This window comes from Manis pentadactyla, chromosome 1 (assembly GCF_030020395.1).
Source record: "Manis pentadactyla isolate mManPen7 chromosome 1, mManPen7.hap1, whole genome shotgun sequence".
Classification (NCBI taxonomy): Eukaryota; Metazoa; Chordata; class Mammalia; order Pholidota; family Manidae; genus Manis; species Manis pentadactyla.
Window position 1 is genome coordinate 233,982,067 of NC_080019.1, and position 22,494 is coordinate 234,004,560.

The 22,494-nt window shown below is 58.0% G+C and overlaps 1 protein-coding gene and 1 long non-coding RNA gene across 5 annotated transcripts; one reads left to right on the plus strand and one right to left on the minus strand.

The window, feature by feature from the left end:
- Nucleotides 1–12,875: 12,875 nt before the first annotated feature.
- Nucleotides 12,876–18,894, minus strand: GLYCTK (glycerate kinase). Of its 4 annotated transcripts, XM_036877972.2 has the most exons (7): nt 18,784–18,894; nt 18,399–18,567; nt 17,843–17,931; nt 15,933–16,348; nt 15,584–15,735; nt 14,867–15,042; nt 12,876–14,530 (listed from the first exon to the last, which is right to left on the minus strand). In XM_036877972.2, the coding sequence occupies exons 4-7, from the start codon at nt 16,307–16,309 to the stop codon at nt 13,661–13,663; spliced, it is 1,575 nt and encodes a 524-aa protein (XP_036733867.2). In that variant the 5' UTR covers nt 16,310–16,348; nt 17,843–17,931; nt 18,399–18,567; nt 18,784–18,894; the 3' UTR covers nt 12,876–13,660. The 4 variants fall into 4 exon arrangements, with proteins under 4 accessions (XP_036733867.2, XP_036733869.2, XP_036733868.2 ...); XM_036877974.2 differs by lacking the exon at nt 17,843–17,931; XM_036877973.2 differs by lacking the exons at nt 18,399–18,567; nt 18,784–18,894 and adding an exon at nt 18,110–18,217.
- LOC118908477 (uncharacterized) lies at nt 18,559–18,982 on the plus strand. The gene is made up of 2 exons (XR_005023202.2): nt 18,559–18,693; nt 18,786–18,982. It is a non-coding gene; the product is annotated as an uncharacterized LOC118908477 (long non-coding RNA).
- Nucleotides 18,983–22,494: the final 3,512 nt, after the last annotated feature.

Consider the following 22,494-nt stretch of genomic DNA (forward strand, 5'->3'; position numbering starts at 1 on the left):
AGGCCACAAGTGCCACAGGGCAGGGTCCAACCTGTCTTGCCCAGCCTGTCCCCAGCCCCAGCCCTGCTGCCCGGTGCAGAGGAGATGGTCAGTGAGCCAAGTCCGTGAGTGAGTGAATGGGACCAAGATGGGAAGGGCTGTTCCGCAAAGCAAGCCTGTCAAGGTCAGCTGGGGGGGGAGCTGCGGCAGGACTTGGTTTGGGGGGGATACCTGGGGCAGGAGACTGATGGGCCAGCAGGCCCCCTGCAGGGGCCCCAGACCCGTGTGGCCTCACTCCTGCCCTGAACCAGAGAGGGAGCATCTCTGAGCCATATACCAACCAGAAAGGGACAGCAAGTGGGGCTTCCAGCCAGATGCAAAAGGTGGTACAGGTGGATTCCCAGAGATCTCACCCACTGCCTCTCTCCCTCCCAAGCTGTGGGGAAAGCTGGGGCACCTCTGGCCAGGATCCTCACCAGACCCTAAACTCCTTGATGATGTAACTGGCCTGCTGCTAGGCCACTGCTCCCACACCCCAGGCAATAAGCTGCTACTGACTGAGTCACTGTACAAAGAGCTCCGCCCAGTGCTCTGGGCAGAGGCAGAGACTAAGGAGGAGTACAGACCTGCGGACTGCTGGATGCAGATATGATTCTAGTGCTTGACCTACTGCCCAGAAGAGCAAGCTGAGTAACAAACCCTTTCACCCAAAGAACATCCATTGTCATTCCTCAGTCTCACTGAAACTGTTGTGAACGTGCCTGGGGCCGAAACCCATTGGCAAGACACACACATTCCCTTTCCACAAAGCCACTTTAGTCCTCTTCCCGGGCTCTGCCAGGGAGCGAGGGGACCCAAAGACCCAGCCACGGCTCACCATCCTCAGCTGGAAGGGAGGGTGCCACCCTCACCCCATACCTCTAACCAGTGTGAGAGTTGCAGGTTTCCCTGGGACTGGCTGACCCTGAACCTCCAGCCACCTCTCTGAGCGGCCGGCAGCGGCCTGCTCACTGCTTCGTTCCTGCCCAGCTCTGGGAAGCCTCCTGAACTCCCTGGAGGGCTACCAGGCCTCTGGGGAAGCCACTGCTTCTGCCCCCACTGTCAGCACTGCCTCCTCTGCTGCTGCGAAAATGCAGTTACAGCAAACAGCCGCAGCTGCACTCCTCACCATCCACACCTGCAACTCATTAACTTAATTAGGCCTTAATGAGCTACGTGGTCGGAAGGCCTTTTCTTACTTAATCATCCCCTACTGTGCTTGGCACTGGAGGAGCGCAGGACATGGAGGACGGCTTTGGCGGGGCAGCCAGCTCCTCCCCCTACAGAAGGGACATGCAGGAGTGATGCCTAAGTGCCAGAAGCAGGGCCTCAAAGGGTTGCGTCTGGGAGTGGGGGGCATGGGCCACACTGTGGGGTCGGCGTTCCTCCCAGCCCTGTCACTCTGACTGCCCTGGCTCAGGGGGGCTGAAGCCACACTGGGTTTGGCTGAGGGCATGACAGGCATGAGCAGGCTGGCTTTCACATTCCCAGATCTCAGATGGGGGGCGCCAGGTGCTCAGAGACTTACTCCCCCACTGCCTCCAATGGGGAGGCTGAAGCCCAGAGAAGTGAGGGGCTTGCCTGGGGGACACAAAGCTAACTTGTGATGGAGATGAGCCTCTGAAGGAGCACTTTATGCCATGATGGGGTCCTGTGAGAGTGAAGACAAGCCCTGCCCACCTGGGCCCGGTGAGGGTGGGCAGAGGGTCACCTGGACAGGTGGCACCCAGGATCTCCACAGCAACCCCTTCCAACCCCAGGTGGGCCTTGGCTCAGAACAGCCAGATCTGTCTGATCCACTTACTTCCGCTATGGGGCCAGGTGAGGTAGTCTGGGCTCACTGGGCAGATATGAAGCAGGCATCGAAAGCTGAGTCCTCGCTGGCTGGCTCTGCCTTGGCCCTTCTGGGGCCTCCAGACACTGGGCACATGTGATTCTCTGGGCTCCTGGGGCTGGAGGGCGACCTTAGCTCTTCTGTCCATGCTAACAATGGATCAACTCTCTCCCTGGAACTCCAGACCTAAATCTGACAACTGAGCCCCTGGTGCCTCCAGCCCTCAACTTCCCTCTCAGTAGCCAGCTCTTCCTATCATCCCCCTGTTCTGGAAGCGGCCACCCATTCACCCATGTGCCCGGAAACTGCAGAGCCGCCCCAGACAGCCCTGCTCACACCCCACAGCCAACCAGCAGGAGTCCTGTTGGTCCTGCTTCCCAGCAACATCCCCACCCCCTCCTAGCAAGCAACCCATTCATGGCCACTATCGTCTCCCTCTGGGCAGCCCTGCCCTGATCTTCAGGCCTCCACACAGGTGCCAGTGATTTAAAAAAAAATCACTCCCCAGCACTAAACCCTCCAGTGACTTCCCATCACACACAGAACAAAACCCATGGGCCTCAGCCAGCCTCTAAGTGCCTGCCTGCCTCTCAGGCCTCATCCACCTCCATTTTCATCTTCTCACCCCTGCCATGTGGGCTGCCTTTCAGTGCTGCCAAAGGCCTCAGGGCCTTTGCACTTGCTGCTCCTTCTGCCTGGAATGCTCTGCCCCCTGACCTCTGGATCCCTTAGATCTTGGCTCAAATGCCACTGCAGCCTTCCCTGGCCTCACAGCCTAGTCTCCAGACCCTAGCATTACCTCCATCAGGATCCACATCTGTGACACCATTCTCCTCCTGCCCCCACCCATGACTGGAGTAGAGGCTCTGAGAGGGTGGGGAGTTTCTCTATCTTGGTCCCCACAGAATCCCCAGCCTACATCATCGCATACCTTGCACAGAGCAGGGACTTGTTGAACGGATGTTGAGAGGATGTCTTGATGTGGATAAAACAAGAGTTCCTGTGGCCAGGATTCTCACCTGGCTGTGGCTGACTAGCTCACTGCACACCTGAGGGCACTACATGGCTGCTGACTCTATAAAAAGAGCTCCACTCAGTGCTCTGAGTGTGACACGGTGGCAGGGCTACAAGGCTGCAGGAGAGCAGAGCAGAGGCTGGAGTGGTGGCAGTGCCGAGGACAGAGGCCCAGAGGACGGCTGTGCAGGATGACTGTGCAGAGAGGCCCGGAGGATGGCTGTGCGGGATGACTGTGCAGAGAGGCCCGGAGGACGACTGTGTGGGACGACTGTGCAGACAGAGGGGCCCAGAGGCAGAGACTGGCTTGCTGCGTGCAGACTCGCTCTGAGTGAATGGGATTCTAGTGGCTGACCTGCCACCTGGGAATAAAGTTGGGTATAACCCTTTCACCCCGAGAACATCTTGCTGTCAATTTCTTTGGTCACACTGAATCCATAGTGAATTTGCCCGGGGCCGAAACCCATTGGCAAGACACTTGACCTTCACACAGAGTCCCCAGCCATTTCCTCAGGCTCCTAAAAGCTTAGCCAGACACCTCGCACCTGAGGATGGCAGCCCCACGTGTCCCTCCAGCCTCTGCTCACACTGTTTCCACCCACTGAAGCACGTCCTCTATGGACTGAAACCCTTGCCTTGCTCAGGCCCTACAGAAGGTGCTGCTTGTCCTGCCCAGTGCGGGACAGGGTCAAGACCTCTACATGCTTGAACTTGGAATGGACCTTGTTCTTAGCTCTCCCTGGCACTTCTCTCTGCCCTCCCTTTGCAGGACAATCCTTGGGCCTGGGTCTGTTTGAACTCTGAAGCCACGAGCCCATGGAGGTGGTAACCCTCACCTTTGCCTGCCCATCACTCCCCCTCCCTGTCTCAGTAGCTGGGCCCAAGGTGGTTGGCCCGTAGTAACAATTAGCCAGTAAGTTGGCTCCACCCTGACCACAGGCTCTAGACCTAGGGAAGGGCTTGGATGAGAGCAGGGCCCAGCCAGCTAGGTCTACTGCCTGTAAGAGGGGGCACCGCTGAGAGGAGAGGCCTGGGGTGGCCCCCAGCACCTGCCTCCCAGTTCAGAAGGGCAGGGCCCAGCCTGGGGCAGATGGAACTGCCAACCAGAACTAACTCCTCAGGGCCCTGACCCCAGGCAGGGCATAAGTGGGACCTAAATGGGAGGGACAGCCATGACAATAGAATCTTGAGGGAGGTAAGATGGATAGCAAGTTCCTTGGGTCCCACCTCCCAGGAGGCTCCAGATAGTCCCAGGATGTCTGAGACTATAAATTATAGACTCTCTCCAATCACCCAGGGAAACAGACTTGAGGGAGAGGATCAGCTCACATGCCCAGCCAGGCAGGGAGCAAGGTTGCTAAGGCCTGATTTTGGTTCTAACAGCACCTTTCAGAGGTCCTGGGGTCTCTGTTTCCCCATCTGCACGGTGGTGCCACTGATTTCATCATCCTTCCCTGCGCCCCCCTGCCCAGGAAAACTGAGGCTGAGAGGCCAGGGGTGGCCTCCGAACAGTCAGCCCTACCTCCTGGCCTGTGGGAGGCGAGGGTGGGGACGGGGATGTGGAAGGGGGCTGAGGGAGGAGAAGTATGGGGACCCCGCCCTACCCAGTGATTCTGCCCCTTCTAGGGAAAGGAGCCCATAGGCAGGTGCCTTCTAAAGCTGAAAGTCAGCCTGGGCTTGAGGTGTCTCAGGCCGCATCGGGCTGCCTCTTAGCATCAGCACTACCACGACTGGTTCTACTGCCTCCCTTGCCCCGAGCCTCAGTTTCCCCACTAGTCCGATGAGGATAATAGTAGTTATTCTAGTTCTTCCAATCTGTGGCCTCACAGGGCCACTGTGGGGGCCAACAGGCCAGGGGGCATGACACTTGTGAGCAGCAAAACCCTAAAGAGAGAAGAGAAGCTTGCTAATGGTGGCATTTCAGGCAGAGAACCTGGGGGCAGAGGGGCCTAGACTGCTGAGGCCCCCTGGTCTCAGCTGCCCAGCCAGGGCCCCTGCCCTGCCCATGTGCAGCTGGGCAGAGGCGCATGTGGCAACACCCTTCTGTGATGGCAGAGACCTGCTCAGGGACTCCATCAGCCTGGAAACTGCCTTTCTGCCCCTCTGGCTCGTGTCCTAGGCTGTATGTTGACTGCCTGCAGTCACCACACACACACAGAGGCTGCCACCCGCCTGCCTTCCCGCCTGCCTCCCTCCGGAGCAGAAGCAGCTGCTACAGCCTCCACGCTGGAGCCAAAACTGAACGAGCGTTTCCACAATGTCGCCTCCCGCTGATGGCTCCTAATTGCACGTTGAAGCCATGCGATGGAGCCCAAGTTACACTAATTATGTCATTACCCTAATTAAGTAAATACTGAGTGCTAACTGGCTGAGGTCTCTTCGGGGGATGGGCAGAGGGAGAGGAGGCCCGGGTCTCCTGGACTTCTAGGTAGATGGCTGGGAACTGGTGCAGGGCTGAGGGCATCCCCCTTAGTTCAGCGGGTGCTACTGCCACCCCGGAGGGGTTCAGGGAGGACCCTCGGCCACCACCCCGGACAGGCCTGCCCGTGCTCAAAGGCAGGAAGCGCCGGTGGTGAGCAGGTGGTCAGAGACCCAAGCTGGAGGCCTGCCTGTACCGACAGGCTGGTGGTCTCGAGCAAGCCATTTCCTCTCTCCAGGGGGCCTCCCTGTCCACCCCCACCTCAGCCAGGCCAGAGCCTGCAGACTCTCAGACACACTGGGCACAGGCAGGGGCACCAGAGGGACTCGACGTCCAGGCAGGACTAAGCAAGCCACTGTCACCTACCCACGGAGCATCAGTTATAGTCCAGCCGGGGGTAGCAGGAGGGAAGAATGCTGATAGCGAGCAAAGCCCTAGGCCCTGGGCACAGCACCGGTGTGACCCAGCGAAGGAGTAAACAGGGCTGGCATTCCCCAAAGCCAGGTGAAGTGGGACAATCTGAGGAAGTCTAGGGGGCTTCCGGAAGGAGGAGACCTTCACCTACAAGAGAGGAAATCTGGGCTTCAGAGCTCAGATCATCTTTCAAGGTTTGATTTTTAAATGTCCAACTCTTAGCCATAATCTCTGAGTGGAGGTTGGGAGGGATAAGGGAGCGGCCATCTGAAGGACAGTCTCCAGATGGGATTTCCGCATTTAGGGGTACCAGGGGACCCAGAAAGAATGCCAGCCCTGTGTCAGGGACCATTGCATAAGGCCCAGTGTGACCAGAACCGCCACCCTATGGTAAGCCCAACAGTATGGACCAGTTGTCAAGGGGGGCCCCCATCCCTGACCTAAACCTCATGGGCCTGTGGGGAGGGTCCCAAAGGCAAGACTCTGAGGTCTTGGCACAGGGGCTGGGGCCTCCAGCAGCCAGGTTTTCTCAAGCCGACTCAGTGTCAGGCAGCGTCCAGGGCCCACTGTGTGGGTCTTCCTGCTCCCCCAGCTGCACCCCACCTGCCACTCTGTAGGCATAAGCAGCAGCCCCATGGCCTGTGGACACCACCCTCTTTTTCTTAATGGGCAACAGCGCCTTACCTCCCCAGCTGGAGGAGAGGCAAACAGGAGAGAGACAAGAGAGGTGTGGGCCCAGCCTTGCACTAGCCCAACTCCCAAGGTGGCCTTGGCCTAAACTCTCTAGTCTCCAGGCCTAGGTTTCCCCAGAGGTGGCGTCCCTCCGTTCCTTGCCTGCCCCAGGCCTTCATTCAGTCTGTGTGGTCTGGGCCCCCCAGGCTGGCTCCAGGAGACGGGGACGAGAAACTGCCCTTTGAGCTGCAGTACCTTCAACTTACTCTCAGGAGACTGTATGGCCACCTGCACGTACAGAGCAAATACACAGAAAGGCTACGTGGATGTCTTAGACTACTCTCATTCCAACACCTTTCTTAGGTTTGGGATTATTTCTAAGTAAAAACTAAAGGGGATGAGGGAGGCAGGAAGGAAGGTGCTTTTCTTTTGCCAGGTTCTAGGCTACTAGAGGAGGCTGCAGGCTTGACATGGTCTTGCCTGGTGGGGGCAGGCAGGCTTCCATGAGGAGGTGAGAGAGACAGCAGGGCTAGGCAGAGCCTAAGGGTGACTTCTTACCTTCCCTACAGGGTAGGGCTCTGCCCCGTCCAGCAAGCCCACAACTCCCTCCTCTTCTGCTCTCCAGAGAGTTGGCACTCGGGAATCTCTCTGAGGCATCTCCAGGGGGACTAGGGCTCCCCTTGGCCTGGAGGCTAAGACCTCCTGCGCGCTCCTCTCAGCCTGGGGGGGTCTGGGCAGGAATGGGCTGGCCCTGGCAGGCCACCCCGCCTCCCCTGCCCTGCAGCCCCGGCTGACTCCCCCAAGGCCCTAGCCTGTCACGGCAGCAAAGTGCCTTACTATCCCATCCTTCATTGGGTCTGCATCAGGCAGCCCAGGGGCTGAAGGGTGTGGAAAGGGAGGCCCCCACTTGGGGGGCCGCACTCTGGATCCACCCCCTGCAGCCTCCCTCCAACCTCACCCCCTCCCTACCGCAGCTCACACGCCCTCCGTCCTCACTCCCCCCCTTCCCCACTGGGCCCACTGCCCCTCCTTCCCGGGGCCCCAGATGCTCTTCCCTGGAAGGGGACTTGTACCCAGTTCTCAGCACAGCTTTGGACCCCAGCAACCATCCCCTCCCCCAAGACACGGTGACACCAGCATCCTGATGTGTGATCCGAGCTCTCCCGGAAGGGGCCCCTGCCCACTCTCATAGCCCATCCCCTCTCCCCTTGACCTCAGGCTGCCACTTCAGAGGCAGGACCGCCCCAGATGGACCTGCCCTCCATTCAGGAGACTCCAGACTGCGGCACCCAGAGGTCAGCAGGGGCCGTCACTCTGTCTGCACACCTTTGTTCTTCTCCCGCCTTTGTCCCTGGCCTCTGGCCTCCCAGCCAGCCCACCAGCCCCTTGCCCTACTCCTCCCCTCCCCTCCCTTTCCCTTCGTAGCCTTTTGCCCATTCAAGTACTAGCGCCTGTCCGGGATGGGGTGGGGCCCCTGCAGCCCTGCCTTGAACGGCATCCCCTGCAGACACACCGCCCCCCGCACTTGCCCCGCGAGCGCCCCTCTAACACTCTCCCTTTCTCTCTCTGGCCCCTCACATCCTCCGCCCCTTCCCACCCCCTCTCCCCTCTCTTCTGGCCCTTCAGTGCCCGGGGAATCAGGCTTCACCCCTCGGCGTGCCCCCTCCCCTCCTCTCCTGTCCTCCCCCTTTCCCCTCCAGCCTCCACTCTTTCCCGCTCACTCACCCTCTCCCTCTCCCGCTGCCCCCCCTTTCTCCCCCACCTCTTTGTTTCAGCTGAGAACTGGCTCCTCGGGACAGTTCCCACACTGCAGTGCCTCTGGTGCGGAGACAGCGCCACTGAGGTGAGCGGGGAGCCCGGACGCCAGGCAGCGGCCAGAGCTTGGGGGGCGGGCAGGTGGGGAGGGCGGGCCGGTGGGCCGCCGCAGCTGCTCGGCCCAGGGCGGTGGGAGCAGCAGTCAGAGCGCCGGCTTCGGCTGCCCCAGCGGGCAGCAGGAACACAGGACAAAGCTGGCCAGGAGCTGGCGGGCTCTGTGTCTGCCTGGTGCCTGGCTTTTGCAGGGGACCCTGGGCTGAGGAGATCCTCAGGGGGACCTGCCTGGGTGGGCTGCGGCCAGATGCTGAACGGCCACCCAAAGGTGTGAGTGTGCCTAGTCCTCGAGTCCAGGGCTCTGAGCCCCTGGGTTGTGGCTGCGAGGCTGCTGGTGGCAGCAGGGACACTGTCCACAGGCTGCAACCCCTACAAGTGCCTGTCCCTCATGGGCTTTTGGCTGCCAGTCAGAGATGAGCCGGGCTGCTCTGCTGCCCAGGTGGGGGAGTGGGCAGAGGAGAGAGCTCTGCACCCTCCCACAGGCTGGCCGTTCTCATTCCAAGCTACTGACCACCAGACCCAGAGAGCCACGTGGGGGGAGGGGCACTTCTCTCTACCCGAGGGGTCTCTGACCAGCTCCCCACAGATAGGGTCCCCACAACCGCTTTACCTAGAGTTGCAAAAAGGGATTCAGGCCAGAGCCCAGATGTTCCTGCCATCAGCTTCCTGGGGTGAACTAGGGAGCTGGCTAGGGAGGCAGGCGGTGCTGGGGGCGCAGGACAGGTGGAGACAGAGCCCAGCCCTTGAGAGCCGCAGGTGTGACCATGGACATGACTCGGGGGCTACGAGGAGACCCTGCAGCTGGGCGAGCAGGTGGGAGGGGACGGCAGGGGCAGAAGCCAGTGCCTGGGGCCTGCCCCTGCTCAGCCAGAGCTGCCTGTGGAGGGGCAGGGCTGCATGGGGGCAGAGCGTGCTGCTCACACTTCCCCAGAGAGCCAAGCAGGAGGGGCAGGATGTGTGGGGAGCCCAGCAGACCTTCCCAAGGGGGTGCATCCTGGGGGGCCGGCCCTGGCTATCCAGCCCAGGCAGGGCCAAGTCCTGCAGCTCCCTGAACCTGCGAGGAACCCACAGCAGACAAGATCATAGTGGGTCATGATCCCACGAAGCAGAGCTGCTAAGGGCATCTGTTCCCCCCAGCACTGGCAGATGAGGCACCAGTCCCCTAAGGCGAACTCCCCCTCACCCTCTCCACTAGCCAGAGCCTCCTCATCTGAGCCGCCAACAGCCCCTCCCAGACGGAGCTACGTGGACAGAGTCAGTCAGAGCTGCAGGCCTTGCGTCTCAGGACAGAGGTGGCCCACCCCGTCCAGTGTAGCCTCTCCAGGCCCCAGGGCAGCCTGAGCCAGGGGAAGTGGGAGAGCAAAGCCTCAGGACTGGCCCCAGTGGTCATGTGGAAAGGGGCTGGCAGCCAGACTTCCCTGCCTCGGGGAAAAAGGCCACCTGTCCCTGCCTGGGCGTAGCCCACCACAGTTCTGTGGCCCCCCCTCATGCGGCAGCCTGCCTAGGCTGCCAGCTTCCCACCACTCAGGGAGTATCAGTGTCTGCCACACCCTCCCAGCCACTCTCCCCAGCACACCCACACCCTCGAGGGAGTCAGTCCCGGCCTGGGGTCAAGCCAGTCCCCCCCCCCACCCGCCGCTCTGCCTCAGTAGTCCCGGTCTCACCACGTCCCTCGTGTGTGACCCAGACCTGGAGGGATCGGGGTACCCTGCCCTTATCTCTCTGAGCTGTGGGGCTCTCTCCCAGCTCACCCTAGCTCCTGCTGACCCCCCACTGGCTCTGTCAGCTCCCAGGGCACTGTGCACCCCAGCAGCCATTAAAGACTCAGTGTCACCCCTGCTAGTGCCAGGCCAGTGCCAGAGGGCAACAGTCACTTGCTCAGCCTGTCAGTGAGCACTACAGCTCCACTGGCTCTGGCCCTGGCCCTGCCTGGAGGCGGGCGGCCTCCCTGAGCTTCTCCTTGAAAGAGGCCAGCCTGTCTGCCCTTTCTGTTCCTCCCTGAGCCCACAGCTTCCAGAGCTTTCCCACCCAGAGCTGTCTGCTGCTGAGAGTCCTTAGAGGAGGCAAGGATGTGGCCTCCGTGAGACAGAGGAGAAAACCAAGGCCTGGAGAAAGGAAGGGGCAAGGCAGGACCTGCACCAAGGAGCCGACTCCCACTGCGGGGCGCCTCCAGGTCAGGGCCCACAAGAGGGTGGGTGCCCGTGTTCACCAAAGCACCCACCAGCTGCCAGCCTCTGTCCCCCGAGAGGCATTCTGAGGGACAGAGAGGTTAGGTTGCTCCCGGGGTGTCTGAGCAGGGGCTTCCAGCCTTGAGCTAAAGCGCTGCCTGGGCTGGACGGAGGCTTCTGGGCTCAGGCTGCAGGGCACAGGCAGAGGGGAGCTGGTAGGGGCTCCTCCCCCGTGACCCCTCCTGCCTCTCCTTGCGTGCCCCACTCCTACTCCTGCAGTAAGGAAGGCTCAGCATCAAAGTGCTCAAATAGTCTCCCCGTATCACTCCTTGCCAAAAATCCTCACAAGGATTGCCACCATTGCCAATGGAAGGCCTGACCCCTTGGCCAGGGACATGAAGCTCTTTGCCAACTGGCCGGTGCCAGCCTTTGTGGCCTCTCTGCCCATTGCTTCCCCATATCCCCAACATGCTAACCACACCAAACTGTGTTCCCACTCTGGGGAGGAGCAGAGCACAGCTCAGAGGCCCACTCGGTGACTGGCTGCAGGTTGAACCGGACACGCCCACACATACACTACACAAACGTGTGGAGGTGGATGCACGCCTTTGGGTAGAAGCCCACCACCCAGCTGCATGCGGATTTCTGTCAAATCACACACACAACGGAGCTGTGAAATCTGAGCCAAGAAGGGACAGACAAATCTCTTTTATGGATCCCTAGAGGCCAAGTGTGGTCATGCCACCATCCCCAAGCCCTTGAGGGGCAGTGGGGAGGCAGGAGTGGATCCCCTTCCTGGGCTCTCTGGCCTCTGAGCCCCAGAGGGGAGGCAAAGGATGGTCAGACAGGTGCCAACCAGGTTCTCATCTGGCTCTGTGGCAGCCGCACTGTGCAGCCCCAGACAAACCACCTTCCCTGTTTCTCCAGCTATAGAACAAAGGGACTTGGATTCGGTGACACCACAGGGCTGTCTAGGCCTGCCCATCTGCTCTCAGTTCATGCCAGGTGCAGAGAACACAGGGCTTGTGAGGATGGCAGCAGTCAGGGCGCCAGGCACCCTACACAGCAAAAGCCTCCAGCTGGGCCAGAGGTTTCAGGGGATGGCTGTGAGGTCAGTGCAGGGGCAGTGAGACCCTGAGACTGGAGAGAGAAGCCAAGAGCTTCGGGATGGGCACAATTCTTACCACCTATAACTGACGTTTACGCAACAACGATAAGTCTCACTGAACACTCACCACACAAGGTTTATCACAGATTTTCACCTAGATTGTGGCCAAACACAGCCTTTCTCCTCTGTGGAGCACCAAATGAGCAAATCTAATAGGTTAGGACCAGTCCAGCCCCTGGCCTCCCAGCCCCCACAAACAGGCTTGGGGCAGGAGCCTGGTGGCACAGGGGGAGCTGCCAGTAAGACCCCACCAAGCCCACCCCCTTAGCAGGTGTGCCATGAGTGCAAGACAGCGCATCCCCTGGCTGAGGGTCTGTGTGCACACACAGATCAGCCCCCTCTCAGTATGCCAATGCCGACATTCATGTGATCCCGTGTCACTCACTGCACACCTGTGCACACTGGGGACGTGGAGCCAGATCCTCCTCACAGCCCCAGTGTGCCCAGTGACTGGTACTCCAGCTCCCAGGGACAAGGACCAAAGCAGGGCCAAGGCGACCAGAAGGTTGTCGGAAGGCACTGCCATACAGGGAAAAAGACAATGTCCCCTAAGACCATGACCCCTCGCTGGCAGGCATTCTCTGCCAGGAAGGAGGCAGTGCTAACTCTGCACTGGGCATGAGAGGGGCATGGACTCCCCTGTTCCCCAAACCTCCCTTGCCCCCAGAGCCTGGCCCCCCATGCTCTCCTCCCTCCCAAGCCCCAGCCTGCATGATGTGAGCCACATTCCCAGATCACAGACAGTCTGCAGGCTGGGCTGTCCACAGCCCATCTGGGGAAGGGGTGCTCTTCCCAGGGGTAGGGCATGCCAGCCCTGGCCCAGAGCCCCTCCCACCCTCAGAGAGGAAGGGACGGCTGGGTTAGGGGAGGCACCAGCAGGAGCAGCCCCACGCCTCGCTGTTCTCTATGGCTTTTTATTCCTATGTGATTCTACTGCTCACTCATATAGGGATTGGAGCCGTGGCGCACGGCGGGGGCAGCCAGCAGAGGGCTGGGACGCTGAGCAAGGGGGCCCAAGGAGAGCTAGGACGGCAGCTCCTCCCTCCCCAAGCACGGGCTGCTAGCCCAGCCAAGGAAGCCCCTGTTCTGCTGCCCTCGTCCTCACTGGCCTCTTCCCTGGCCGGCCCTACCAGGGGAGAGACAGACAGCTGCTGGACCCCATCATTTCTAAGACCCACCAAATGCCATCACTCAAGACCCCCACTGCAAGGCTGGTACTAGCAGCCAGACTGTGTCCCCAGAGAAGCAGCTGAAGGAACTGAGGGTGTTCAGCCTGGGAAAATGGGCCTGGTACATGGAAACAAGGTCCAGCACCCTGTGTGGCTGGGGTAGCCCGATAAAGAGGGCAGCTCCACCAAAGGTGGTGTGTGTGGCTGAGGGCTGTCCAAAGACAAGGGAGGGATGTCTTTGCAGGTAGTAAGCACGCACCCAGTGAGGCCACAGCAGAGGCCAGAGAGACCACAGCAGGTATGCCACAGGGGAGTCACAGCTGCCCGGGTGGCCAGTCCCTCCCAGGCCCCACAGACTAGTCCTTAGGCCCATCCTCCCTGGTCTCTGCTTGTCTGCATTGAGCACGTCAGGAGCATGAGGCTCACCCCTCCCAGGCTCCTGTTTAGGGGGAACAGTGCTGAGTGCCCTACAGAGAAGTGTGGGAACTCCCACAGGTCCTGGCACTGGGGCTGCAGCCCAACCCCACTCACCGTCCCAGTGGCTCCCCAGGCATCTCTGCTGTGAGGAAGATGCATCAAGAACCCACACCGTGATCCTTTTATTTTCAGTCCACAGAAAAGCAAGCTCAGGAGCTTGGCAGAGGGGCTCCTGAACTGGCCAAGGGGCTCAGCCTGATCCTCAGGGGTACCTGCTGCCATGGCAGAGGGTAAGGGGGGAGGAGAGCCCCCAGCTGCCAGTCTGATTGCGGGAATGGACATGGGACAGAAGGCCTGGGTAGGAGGTAGGAGGGCCAAGCAAGCAGCCAGCACCAAGGAGAGGAGGGGCCCTAAGGCCTGGTGAGGCCTGGGGACCAACCCTCGTCTACCCAGGACACTGCCCTGTGGCCTACCTCTGGACTCCTAAAACCTGTGCCATCACCGTGGCCGCAAGAACAGGAGGTGGATGTCCATTACATTGGTGCCAGTCAGCCCCGTGCACAGCAAGTGTGCCCCGCCACGGAAGCAGCGGAAGAAGGTATGTGAGTCATTGTGGGCCAAGAAGGTGGCTACATCCAGGCCCTCAGCAGTGGCCTGGCCAGCAAGGTCAGACATGACCCAGGCCCCAGCCGCCTCTGTGGGCCCATCCTGCCCATCGGTGCCACCACTCAGAAACAGCACATCAACAGGCCCCAGAGGCCGTCGTCCCAGCTCTGCTCCAACACGCAGGGCCAGTTCCTGGTTCCGGCCCCCCATGCCTGAGCCCTGCAACTGCACTGTGGGCTCGCCCCCTGCCAGCAGGCAGACAGGGCCCTCCGCCCCCACCACGGCTTCCAGGGCCTCCCTCAGCTGCAGGTCTGGGAGCTGGAGCTCAGCCATCAGCTCATGGAATTGTTCATCCTCCTCCTCCACAGAGGCCCCTGCCCCAGGCAGGGTGAGGTGGGCCCCAGCCACTTGGGCCAGCAGCCCATAGAGCTGGGCCACACTTCTTACGTCACCCTGCATGGCTGCACTCAGCACCACGGCCCGGTACCCCAGCGCCTCAGCCTGCCGCTGGGCCTCGGCCAGTGCCAGTGCATTGGAACCAATGACCACGTTGAGGACGTGACCACAGGTGTGTGGCCCATGGGGGTCTGAGTCGGCCCGAGCCAGCACGGTCTTCACAGAACGTGGCAAGGCGGCACGCAGGCCATAGCGATTGAGGATGTGCAGGCAGTCTTGCACGCTGTGGATGCTGGCCACAGTGGGGCCACTGGCAATTACCTCCACTGGGTCCCCCACCACATCTGACAGAATCAGGCTCACCACCTGGGGAAGGGTCACAGAAGCACGGCTCAGTCCCACCTGTTCCCCACCCCAGAGCCCATGAGGACAAACTGCTCCCCGCTCACTGCATATCCACAGGCCCTCACGTGGCCCAGTGCACTTCCCCACCCATTTCTAACCTCTCTCAAGTGGGTCTGCACAACACCTGGCCATGTGGACCACTCCTCAGCCCTCTCTGCAGCCCCTCTCTGCCAACCCTGTGGACTGCCACAGCAGGCCCTTCCAATCTGTATGTTGTTCTGGGGTTTCATCTCCCTAGCACACATGGGCCTGGCTCTTCCAGCCCAGGGCTGCCTGGGGAAAAAGTAACCCACACACCTGGGCTGGGTAGGCAGCCTGAGCCAGGCCCCCTCCCTTGAGCTGCGACAGAGCCTTCCGGATGGTGTTCAGCTCCTGGATGGTGGCTCCACGGGCTGCCAGCAGCTTGGTGAGTGTCTGCTTCTCCTCCAGGGTGACAGGTGGAATGGGGGCAGGCAGCAGAGCAGAGCCACCACCTGCAGAGACAGCAGAAACTCCGGGCAGAGGGGATGGACAGCAAAGGGACTTCCCTGGCCAGGGAAGCAGACGGAAGGGCCCCCATAGGAAGGACGGCTGGAGGAGGTGGTGAGGGTGCCCCCCCTGCGGACATGGGGTAAAGGAGCAGCCACCACAGCCTGGCACCTGAAGCTGTGCCCTGCCCTGGAGTAGTCCTGGTCCCAGCAGGCATGGGAAAAACTGCTCCAAGAGAGCCTGGAATAAGGGGCAAACCAGGAGGAGGGTGCAGAGAGCCACACACGGGGCTCTGTGGGTGACACTAGTGCAGACAGCAATAGCAGTGACTCTTTCCTTGCAAAGCCCTGAGTTACAAGGTCAATGAAGGGGAGGATCCCACGGCTCAGGGGAGGCCAACAACCTGCTCAGTGTCCCCCAAGAGCCAACTGTCCAGGCTCCTTACTGCCTCCCTTGTTCTGTGACCCTGGGGCTCAGATGAACAGTATCTTGTAGACGTGATATTTGGTACCCCCAAACCGCCCTGAGCCATTATCACACCCACACCTGAGATGAGCACAAGCAGCAGGTCATCAGCTGTGAGACCTTCAGCCAGCTGCCGGATGGCCAGTGCAGCCCGCAGAGCATCACGGTCTGGCAGGTTGTCCTCCGCACCCTCAAATACCTGGACACGACTGTGTGGCTTCAGCAGCATCTCCCTGAGGAAAGAGAGAACAGAGAGCATGAGGTGGGTGGGCTCCTCTCCTCCCACCTGACGTCCCAGCTGTGCAGGGGAAGGGGGCATGGACAAGGGTGCCCACTGAAGCCCATCACAAACAAGTCAGATCCAGACTGAGCCTGGGCCCAAGTTCCCCTCCAGACGGACAGTGGGGAACAGCCCCCCAAGGCTCCTTACTGCTTGCCGGCATGCTCCATGGCAGCGCTGATGCCCCTGGGAACGCTGACCACACCCTGCACGAGATGCTGGCCCAGAAGCTCCTCAGCTGCAGCTGCCATCCCCAGCACAGCCTTGCCGAAGCCCACCAGGTAGAGGTTCTGCCTCAGCTGAAAGCTCCGGCCTCGCACCTTCAGCTGTCTGCCGCCAGGGTCCAAAGACAGTGTCCGGTGCAGCATGGGACCCGGCAGTACGGCACCCACAGCGCTCTCAAACAGCTGCCGTGCCTGCTCAGCCAGGGCCATGCCACTGGCCAGCCGGGCCATTGGGCTCCCCAAGAGGAGTGGGCGCAAGGGCGCTCGGGCCAAGCGGGCCAGGACTTGCAGGCCTGCAGCCATACCCCACTGCTCTCAACACCACCTGGCACCCATGGCTGCCTAGAAACAAAGCACTAGTGAGGCTGTTTCAAGGCCACAGGCAGGAGGCCCCCGCACAGGCAGCCCACCGAGGGCTCAGGGCTGGTGGACCCCACAGCTGCTGCTGCAAGAATGGGTCAACCACCAGCCCAAGGAGACCTCGTGAGGTCCACAGCTGCCTGCTCTCACTTCAATCCTTGGAGCCCAGGCCTGCAACCCAGCCATGTCCTCCTCGTCCACAGGCCACATGCTGGCCGTCTGGACACTGCCCCATGTCCAAAGGTTCTGTTAGCTGAGCCCTCCTCCTAGGTCACCCCCTTTGACTGAGAGTTAATCATCCACAGAGCAATTCCCGTTAGTGGACTGGCACCCACCCCTTCCTCACCCCCTGCACTTGCGAGCCCTCACCATAGCACCCTTCCTGGCTCTCCTTCCTGCCTCTTTGCCACTTCTGTTGCCAGAATTCTGACGATTGTCCCACCAACTGACCCTGAGCCCAGTGACCTCTGTCTGCTCTACTTCATTAGCTCATAGGTCTGAGCTGGGGAGCCTGGGCAGGTTAGGTCTGTGTCAGGGGGCTGTAGGCTCACCAGAGCACGACTGGCAAGCCCAGAGCACATCCTCTGGGCACACAGCCTGAGGAATCCCAGTTCAGCAAGAGGCTCAGGTTTAAATCAGGGTGGTGACAAGTGTGGCTCATGGTGGACTCTTAGAGAAATTCCTAGACACCACATGGGGCCATGTACCATGGGGCCTAATCTGCAGGATAGAAAAAGCTGCCCTTCTACCTACATGTCCAGGCCCACTCCTGCCAAGAACATGCCTTTTGGCTCTGACATAACAAGTACTAGGTCATGCTACCCACAAAGGTGAAAACCAAGTGGCTGTGGCAGGCAAAGGCCAGGCTCCCACAGCTGAAGCCGAATAGTCACTTTCCCCACTGGGCAGGGTAAAGGCTAAAGAAGTCTTCAGGTGAAGGTCAAGAGGCTGTGGAGAAGTTTGGGGATAATAAAACCCCAAAGAGCTCATCTCTAAAAGGGCAACTAATAAATGTCCACCATAAATGCTGCCAGCTGACTGCTGTGGACAGAGCAGGGGAAGGAGGCTGGGGTTCAGGCCCCAGGTCTACCACAAGGACAGCTGCTTGTCATGTGCTTGATGTGCAAAACGGCGAGTAGGATGAGATGAAGACTAATGCTCTCCCCTTGACATCTTGGGGCTCTATGAAACTGTCCCCTGTTAACATAGAAAACTTGGACGCCAAACACCACTTTATCCCATACTCAAACAACCTGGCAACATGTAGCTCTCAGCCACTTAGCCTGCATGGTTCTCAGCTTTCCCATAAGAGACCAACCCTGCCTGACCCCAGCTGTGGGGGCGCTGCCATAAGAACTCCGAAAAGGGGCCCAGCTTATGCCAGGGGACCCCTGGAGCTGGCCCATTAGAAATGGAGCTAAAAGCGGCTTAGCATCTAGCAACTGCTGATATCGACAGCCCCGGTGAATTCTGTACCTGTTTCCCAGATGGACAACAGGCCTGGAGGCTCCCAGCCTGGCTACTGGATACCAGAGCCCAAGGCAGCAGGGCGCTCAAGGCTAAGGCTGCCAGACAAAACACAGGACACGCAGTAAATCTGAGCTGCAGGTAAACGAGGAATTTTTTAAATGTTAAGTATATTCCCTATGATATTAGGGATATATTCTCACTAAAAAATTTGTTGCGTAGCTGAAGCTCACTTTTAACTAGACGTCCTGTATGTTTATTTGCTAAACTAAGCACCTCTCCTCAGGTCACCGTGTCTCAGGTCGCCTGGCGCTCCCGCACGGCCCGCAAGGACCCCGAAGACCGCCTGACTCCTCTCCGCCGCCGCCAGGTGGGGCTGGAGCTATTGCCGACCTCCCCCAGCCCGCCCGCGCCCCGGAAGTGACGTCCGCCTCAGGCCTACGCGAGGGACATGGCTGATGAGAAACGTCCGCTAGTGACCCGAGAAACAAAGACCCGCCGCCGACTGGGCCTGCAGTTCCCCGGCCCAACATTGCTTCCCCCAGCCCTCACAGCTCGAACTTACTGCCTCACAGCCACCGGGCCGCGGCTTCCTGAGCTGGGGACCGGAAACACCCGCGGAGGAGGGGCGGTGGGGACCAGGCGGTCCCGGAAGTGTGGGGGCGGACCCGGAAGGTGTGGGACACCGGGTGCGAGCTGAGGAGGGCTGGGGTCGCGAGGGCTGCGGGGTCTGCCTGACTTCCAGGACACCTGGGTGGAATCCTTTTCAGGCCCCAATTTCTTCGTCTCTCCTACGCGGTAGTAATCCGTCTCCCCCTACCCCCGCTTTATCCTGTAGGATCCAATCCGCTGGGCTCCTGGTAGGTGTCAACACTGGACTGAACTCAAAACCCACCCCTTTTGGAGCCAGTTTAAGTCATCTCCACCCCTCCCCTCTGCTGTAACCCCACAGCTCGGTGTTCCGTACACTTCCTGGGCAGCCAACTAACGGGTCGGACTGGGCAAGAGTTCGATTCCATGATCCTCAAGACAGGCTGCGTATAAACACGAGTGACCCTGGGCCTTCTTCACTGCCCCTGTTCCCCTTGAACCCACCCTGACCCTGGTTTGATAAAACCTTCCCACATGCGAAGACAAGTCCTGACCAGACTCAAAAGACAGAAGAGTGCAGTTTTTACTAGTTCTTCCTTGGGGAGGTAGGGGAGGGAGGGAATTATATGATAAATCACACAGCGAACCTCCCCCAAATAGTGAAAGATGTTTCTTCCCACATGCTCCCTTTAGCAACTGCCACATCTTTTCCACAGTTCTCCAAACTATGCTCTGCTCTTGTCATGAATTCCTCTTCCCCCTTCCTAGCTGTCTCTTTGGAGTTTTATTTCTCTATGATAGGAGACCTTTTATTTCCTATCAACCTCTCCCAGATGCTCCCCCACCCTATCATCGAAACAAGGCACCTTCAGGAAGATCTGCCCTCATTAGATATGGGGAGATTGTAAATACTTAAATTCTGCTTTTTCTTGCTTTTATAGTAAGCTGTCTTCACCCACCCATGCATTTAATCATGCCTTAAACAGACATTTCCCTAGTGCCTTCCACGTGGGCTCTGCTCTAGGGGCTGGAGTGAGTAAGGTAGTACTGCTGGTTGAGAACCTTACTCTGCTTTTGCAATGCCATGTCTACACTGCTGGAGGGAGTGTAAATCTGAGCGCCTCTGTCACTATCATACACCATGTACTGTGCCAATGCTGTCCTGCCAGCCTGTATGCAGGAGAATAATTATACTCATGGTTGAAATCCCCCATCCCACCCCACAGCTACTCCCAACAGCAAGGTATAGATGCCCATAGGACTGTGAGCTTCTAGAAGGTGGTGACTTTGTCTAACTCATAATTGTCATTTCTAAATACTGCCTTGCATAGGATGAGGCATAAATAGAAGCCAGGATTTCTTTTCTCTTTCTGATAAAGAGAACAGCGAGCAGGCAAGTGCTGCAGAGCCTGCGTGCGAAGGCTTTCACAAAAGGAACAGCTTTGTGAAGTAGTGGGATTTAGGTCCAAGAACACAGGACTGTTTATACTCATCAGGGTGTTTACACATACCTGATGTAGGTATGAATATGTCTACAGTCTTTTTAAGTGCACTTTGGCCATGAAGACCAATGTCAAAAATGTGACAGGCAATTTTAGTCCAAGGAAACAATTGTATATATGGGACAAAGAAGGTGTAGAGGAGCAAAAAACTTTTTCCTGTATTCTTAGGTTCAGTGGCTAAAGCCCTACAAATTAAGCTAACAAAAGACAGATTAACAGGAGAAAAAAAGGTATATTTCATATGCAATTGTGGGAGAGGGCCTCAGAAATGAAGTGAAAACCCCAAGGAAGCCATTAGGCCTGAGAGCTTATATAACATTTTTAACAAAGAGTGATACATTTTGGAAATGTGTCAAGACAAAAAGGGTTTGAACTTCCAGGGGCAGTAAATTGTGGGAGAGTAACTATATGGAAGAAACTAACGGAAGACAGGGATTGCCTAGTAAGATTTGTGTGTACAGATACATCTCAGGATTGGCTCCCTGTCTACTGGTGTGGGGAGAGCACCTTTCTCATGGGAAATTTATATCCTGTTTTAGGTAGGAAGGAGGAAGGCAGGGAGCTGTTCCTCAGAAACCTGCAGCTCAGAATAATCCTTATGCCAAAGAGGCATATTTTGGGGTGCCATATTGTGATCCCTTGCAACATGAAGAGATACTCAGCCCAGAGATTTCATTGAGTATAAAGCAATCTAAATTAGCATTGAGAAGAGAATTTATACAAATAAGTTACAACAGTCCTAAACATTTAAAATAATTTTGATATTAAGGCTACATACTTCATTTTTTAAGATGCTATTTTATGACCAAAAACGCGACTGAAAAGGCCATTTAAGGAAAATATAAGCCTTCCTCATTATTCAAGCAAGCTGAAGGAAAGAAGGCAATGGATTGGGGTACTTATCCCCTTTGCGGGAGGGTTTACTGAATTTATTCATTCAGGTTAACCTGTAATTTAAATGTTCCCTTTTAGAGCAGATGTGGAGGCATTCCTGGGTGATGGTGGGTGGTCAGTGAGCAGGGGGAGGTGACAGGAGGGGCATCCATCACAACCAACAGTGCTGAATCTCAGGAATTCATCACGATAGTTACCTGGTCCCTGTGTTAGGTAGAAAGATAGACATGAGCAGCCAGGGAAGGGGAAGGGTTCAAGGAAAAACAGCCCCAACTCTGCCAGGTACGGGGTTCCAGGTGAAGACAAAGGCTTTGCCCAGAGATGACTTCCCTGCCTGTTGGGACCAGGCCAAACCCTTGCCAACCAGATCCCAACGTGGGCGCAATTGAACAGAACTAACGGCCCGACCCAAACCTCATCACGGGGAAAGGCCATGCACACTGAGAGGGGCCGCGGTACAGATGGACGTGTCAGTCAAATGGCCCCCCTTGTCAGTCACAGAGGCGCCTCCTAGCCAGAACGTACTACCAAGGCCTCCTGCCTAATGGAAGGGGGCCTCTGTCTACAGTGACCCTGGCCTCCTCCTCCTGTGGAGTATGTTCAGTTAAACCTTTCTCTCTGTCTTGCTAATGTGTCTCTGAGTTTCAATTATTTGAGGTGGGGGGGTGAAGGGCACAAGGACCCAGGAGAACAAACTCCACCTGTAACTGAAATCTTATCCCCCCACACACACACAGACTGAAGGGGGTCATCAGTAATAAACAGTGTGAATTTGGGAGAGTGGTGTTCAATCTTGGGCTTTTTGACCTGGAACCTCACTGTCAATGAATCCTGACTGCCGAGAAAGCTGATCACAGATTAGGTGCGGCCATCTGAGGTTTCAGATGCCTGCGGACATTTGAGGTGAGTCCACGTTGTTCCCATAGCAGAGCCAGGAAGTCCCTAAAGCACTTGCTCCTCTCTCAACATCCACCTGTCTTCCTCCAGCCTCAGACTGTAGCGGTGGCTACCAGTGCTGTTTGCCAAAGTCCCGCTCTCCTCTCCCAGCACTTCTGGCCCTGGCAGTTCAGTGGGGTCATTGGCTTGTGACGGCCAATGAGCTGTGAGTGGCAGTGGTCTGTTTCCTTCCTGACTTTAATCTCCCACGTGGGGCCTTTCTGAGCGCTTCTTCACGGGCCTGGCAACTGGCAACATTCAACATGGTGGTTTCTCTGAGGTACTTGGATGGGGAACACCACCCTGCCAACCCACCAAAGACGTGTACTAAAGGAGGAAAGTAAACCTGTGATGTTTAAAGCCACTAAGATGAGGGGGTTTGCTGTGTTCCTGCACCGTAATCTGACCTATCCTGGTTGGTATATTCACTTTATCCTGTTGGAACTTAGTTTCAGAAATCAAGACCTGCATCTTAGAAGCTCAATCTACTCTTGATCAGATCACTGGGGCGATGCTGGTTCTCACTGGCATTCATCTTGCCAGATGCACCAACATGCTTCAGGTCACCCACTGTCCATCCCAGGACACTTCCCATGAGGCATAAATAAACAACACTGGTGAGGTTAAGGCCATTTTACTGTGTATTCACGAACTCAAGAGAGTCCTGTGCACTAATCAATACCACGAAGTGGGGATGTTAGGCAGGAGAATAGATATGAGTGGGGTGGAAAGAGAATA